The sequence below is a fragment of the Crocuta crocuta genome, unplaced genomic scaffold (genome assembly GCF_008692635.1).
Source record: "Crocuta crocuta isolate KB4526 unplaced genomic scaffold, BGI_CrCroc_1.0 scaffold273, whole genome shotgun sequence".
Classification (NCBI taxonomy): Eukaryota; Metazoa; Chordata; class Mammalia; order Carnivora; family Hyaenidae; genus Crocuta; species Crocuta crocuta.
The window spans coordinates 240208-244384 of record NW_027529425.1 but is presented as its reverse complement, the minus strand read 5'-3'; the positions used below and the strand labels follow the sequence as shown (position 1 = coordinate 244384).

At 60.1% G+C, this 4177-nt stretch overlaps 1 protein-coding gene across 1 annotated transcript; it reads left to right on the top strand.

Annotated features, from left to right (window-relative positions):
* Positions 1 to 742: 742 nt before the first annotated feature.
* Positions 743 to 3192, top strand: GNB2 (G protein subunit beta 2). Its single transcript, XM_077758600.1, has 8 exons — positions 743 to 818; positions 935 to 1041; positions 1403 to 1466; positions 1550 to 1712; positions 1807 to 1873; positions 2135 to 2336; positions 2427 to 2643; positions 2711 to 3192. The coding sequence occupies exons 2-8, from the start codon at positions 971 to 973 to the stop codon at positions 2815 to 2817; spliced, it is 891 nt and encodes a 296-aa protein (XP_077614726.1). The 5' UTR covers positions 743 to 818; positions 935 to 970; the 3' UTR covers positions 2818 to 3192.
* The last annotated feature ends 985 nt before the right edge of the window (positions 3193 to 4177 follow it).

Below are 4177 nucleotides of genomic sequence, written 5' to 3'. Positions count from 1 at the left end.
GCGATGGGGCCGGGGGTGGGGTCACCCACCCTACAGGTCTCTGCCGAGGATGCGGTTGCCTTGGCAACAGGGCTAGGGTGGGGGCACTTCACCAATGAGGTGCTCTCAGTCCGGGTGACGGTTGCCTAGGCAACCCCACGAACAGCCCAGCTTCCCCCTCTGGTCTCCCCCACCCCAGTCAAAGCTGGGGGTGTGTGTGGAGGGTGTGCGGCGTGTGGGGGTGAATTTAAAGAGGCACCTCCCCTTTAAAAATTAGGTGCTAGGAGGGCGGTGTCTGTGCGGGCCCGGGCGGACGCCAGGTCTGTTTTCGAAGGGACTCTCCCCGCCCCCCATCCCCCCCTTCAGTTCCTGCCGCGGGTGTCCCGCCCGGGCTGCTGTCCGAGGGAGGGGTTTCCCCTGCGCTTCCTCTTGCATTTCCCGCTCCGCTTCCGGGGGGCGGGAGGAAGATTGGGGAAGTCAGCTCTTCTGGGCAGCATCCCTTCTGTGCCAGAGACCCCAATTCCGCCTGGGGGGACCGCGGCCGCCGCTGCTGTCCCCTCCCCCCTCCGACAGGCGCTTACCCCTTCCGGGCCAGGCTTCAACCCCGCCTTTTTCCCCCTTCTTCCCCGGCGGCCTTGGGCCTGACGTCAGCCCTGCATCCCCCAGGNGGGGGGGGAGGGTGTGTGTGTGTGTGTGTGTCTACCCTAGTATCTCGCTGGCTCCTTCTTTCCACTTCTGTCACCTCTTTCCCTGTCTCCTCCTCTCCTGTCTCTGATGGCTCTGCCATCCATCTCTTACAGGATGCCCGAAAAGCATGTGGGGATTCAACACTGACCCAGGTGAGATGAATCCAGGGCTTGAGTGGGGTTTAGGGAAGGAGCAGGGGTTAGAGGCATACTGCTTGGTAGGCCACACCACGTGAGCCTCCCTGAGCCCATTCTGATTCTATCTCCAGATCACAGCTGGGCTGGACCCAGTGGGGAGAATCCAGATGAGGACGCGGAGGACCCTCCGCGGGCACCTGGCAAAAATCTATGCCATGCACTGGGGGACAGAGTCAAGGTGTGTGGTGTGTGTGTGTGTGTGTGTGTGTATATGTATGTATGTGGTTGGGGCTGTGTGCTGAGCTTTTGTGTTGCCCTGGGCTGAATATAGCAGGCAGAATGGGGCAAGGGTTGCAACCTTGCTGTTCTGGTGGGATGAACAGGATGCCCATGTTGCCGAGCATATTTGAGGAGACTGTGGCTCCCAGACAGTCCCAGGGGATGGGAAATAGGACCGAAGGAACAGGAACTGCTGGGCCACTGCTGGGAGTAGTCTCTCAGGACCTCCCACCAGATGGGTGAAGGAGGAAAACTGTCCTGCCTCTGGAAGGAGATTCCTACCCTGACCCCTCTGCCTCTTCCCTGCTGCTTTTTAATAGGCTGCTGGTCAGCGCCTCCCAGGATGGGAAGCTCATCATCTGGGACAGCTATACCACCAACAAGGTAGAGGTGGTGCCTGAGGCTGGGGGGGCCTGGGGTGCAGGTCCTGGCTGGCTCTGACCTTGGGCACTGTCCCTCCTCCCTAGGTCCATGCCATCCCTCTGCGCTCCTCCTGGGTCATGACCTGTGCCTATGCGCCCTCAGGGAACTTTGTGGCCTGTGGGGGGTTGGACAACATCTGCTCCATCTACAGTCTCAAGACCCGTGAGGGCAACGTCAGGGTCAGCCGGGAGCTGCCTGGCCACACTGGTGAGAGGGACCTGGCAGGGCTCGGGTGCTGTTGTGGGGGGAGGGGCTGTGCTGCCCTCCCTTAGAGCCCCAGCTGACCAGCCCCTTTCCCCAGGGTACCTATCGTGCTGCCGCTTCCTGGATGACAACCAAATCATCACCAGCTCTGGGGACACGACCTGGTGAGGCCCTACCAGGGCTAGGTAGTTAGGGCTCACCAATACTTCCTGCCTGGGAGGGCCCTGCCTTAGTGCTTAGCGTGTAGTACACTCCCTGAGGGGGTGAGGGCCTTCTGAACATTCTGCCTCCTTTTTCTGTGACCCAGTGGTTCAGCCGGTGCCCCTTTCTTGGAGCCTCTGTCAGGGCTGGGCTCCCTTGGTGGAGGGGAAGGGGGGCAGGGATCCCTCTCTGATCCCTTCCTTTTCCCTGTCATCTCTCTCCAGTGCCCTGTGGGACATTGAGACAGGACAGCAGACGGTGGGTTTTGCTGGACACAGTGGAGATGTGATGTCCCTGTCGCTGGCCCCTGATGGCCGCACCTTTGTGTCAGGTGCCTGTGATGCCTCCATCAAGCTGTGGGATGTGCGGGATTCTATGTGCCGACAGACCTTCATCGGCCACGAATCAGACATCAATGCTGTGGCTGTAAGTTCTGGACCAAGCTGGGCCGGCCTGTTTCTGCCAGGCTCCTGGCCTTGTTATGCCCTCATCCCACTCTGGTCCCTTGTCCTACAGTTCTTTCCCAATGGCTACGCCTTCACCACGGGCTCCGATGATGCCACGTGCCGCCTCTTTGACCTGCGGGCCGACCAGGAGCTCCTCATGTACTCCCACGACAACATCATCTGCGGCATCACCTCTGTTGCCTTCTCCCGCAGCGGCCGGCTGCTGCTCGCCGGCTATGACGACTTCAACTGCAACATCTGGGACGCCATGAAGGGGGACCGTGCAGGTGCGCTGGGGACAGGCTGGGGCTGGGGCTGCCAACCCGGTGGGGTTCTGATGTTCCTTCCACACAGGTGTCCTCGCTGGCCACGACAACCGCGTGAGCTGCCTCGGGGTCACTGACGATGGCATGGCTGTGGCCACAGGTTCCTGGGACTCCTTCCTCAAGATCTGGAACTAACAGCTGCCACCCCGCTGGGCCCAGGCCAGGAGGGGCCCTGCCCATGCCCACACTACAGGCCGGGAGCTTTGGGGCTGGGTGCACACCAAGCCCCCCCCCCCCCCGGGCCACAGGGCCTTGGGTCCCTGCTCCCCTACCCAGGTTTGGTTCCTCCCGGGGGTCCCCACTGAGGAGATGAAGATGGCGATAGAATGGGGGGAGAGGAGGGGCAGAAAGCCCTCATCCTTTTGCTGCCCTGGGGTTGGGGCCTCATCCCTCTGGAGGGCCAGAGGCAGGAGGTAGAAACTCCAGGGGCTGGCTTTTTTAAAACTGGTTTTATTTTAATTTTTATTATATTTTCAGTTTTTCCATAAAGGAACCAATTCCAACTCTGTACCTGGTCTCTACCCTCATGTCTTTCTCAGTGCAGATCTGTCCCCAGGGCAGACCAGTGGGAGGTGGGGTATGGTCCCTTTTAAGTAGGGGCCAGAGAAACTCCCACTCCTTCTCCAGCCCAAGCATAAATCAAGCAGGAGGAACATCTGCCCAGTAGGGCTGTGGATGCTCCCACACACACAGAGCCCTGGGACTCTGCCTGGCTGACCACAGTTGCCCCAGCCCACAGCTCAGTTCCTAGCTCAGCTGATCATGATGCCCCTTTCCCCAAGACAGGACACAGAAGCAGAAGGGGAGAACACACACCAAGTTTTATTGGGGGAAGGGGAGTATTTACAGGGGCAGGTAAAAGGAGAGGAGAGTCACACAGGGTGCAGGTGGGGGACATTGTGGGTCCAAGGCAGACAAGGGGATACATAACAGCCCCTGCACCCACCCCAACCCAGGGAGGGTGGGAGAGCAGCTGGGGCCCAGGAAGACGGGTAGGAAAGGACAGTGATGGGGGTGGAGTCCCTGGGCTGGGGGGCTCAGGGGCTTGTAAACATTGACCACTCTCAGAAGGGGATGGGGGTGGGAGAGGGCTCCCCCTACACTTCCTCACAGGGTTAAGGCCTCTCCAGGCTCAAGGGCCCCCTAAGTTCAAAGTCTCTTTAGCTGGGGGAAAGGGGAAGGAAGAAACAGGGAAGAGTGTCACCCCCCTCCCCTGCATTGGCTGCGGCAGGGGTGGGGGCAGTTACATTCAGTCACAACAGTACTCCCCCGACACCTCTAATGCCGCCAAATACTGGCGTGAGGAAGGGGGGAGCTGGGGGGCCAGCAGCAGCAAGACATTTCCCCCTGGCCCATCACCCCCTTATTGCTTTAGAGAGAATATTGTCTTTTCACGGACGCTAACACTGTTGAAACCAGGGAGAAGCAGGTGGAGGGTGCCCCTCCACCCCCGAGGCCAGCTTTATCCCCCAACACTGACCCAGTTGCCCCTCTG

Excerpts from the sequence above, each read along its gene's own strand:
- GNB2 (XM_077758600.1), top strand. The coding sequence starts at position 971 with ATGAGGACGCGGAGGACCCTCCGCGGGCACCTGGCAAAAATCTATGCC. Across the intron at positions 1,467-1,549 it reads ACAGCTATACCACCAACAAG|GTCCATGCCATCCCTCTGCG; the intron begins GTAGAGGTGGTG and ends CCTCCTCCCTAG. Across the intron at positions 2,644-2,710 it reads CATGAAGGGGGACCGTGCAG|GTGTCCTCGCTGGCCACGAC; the intron begins GTGCGCTGGGGA and ends CCTTCCACACAG.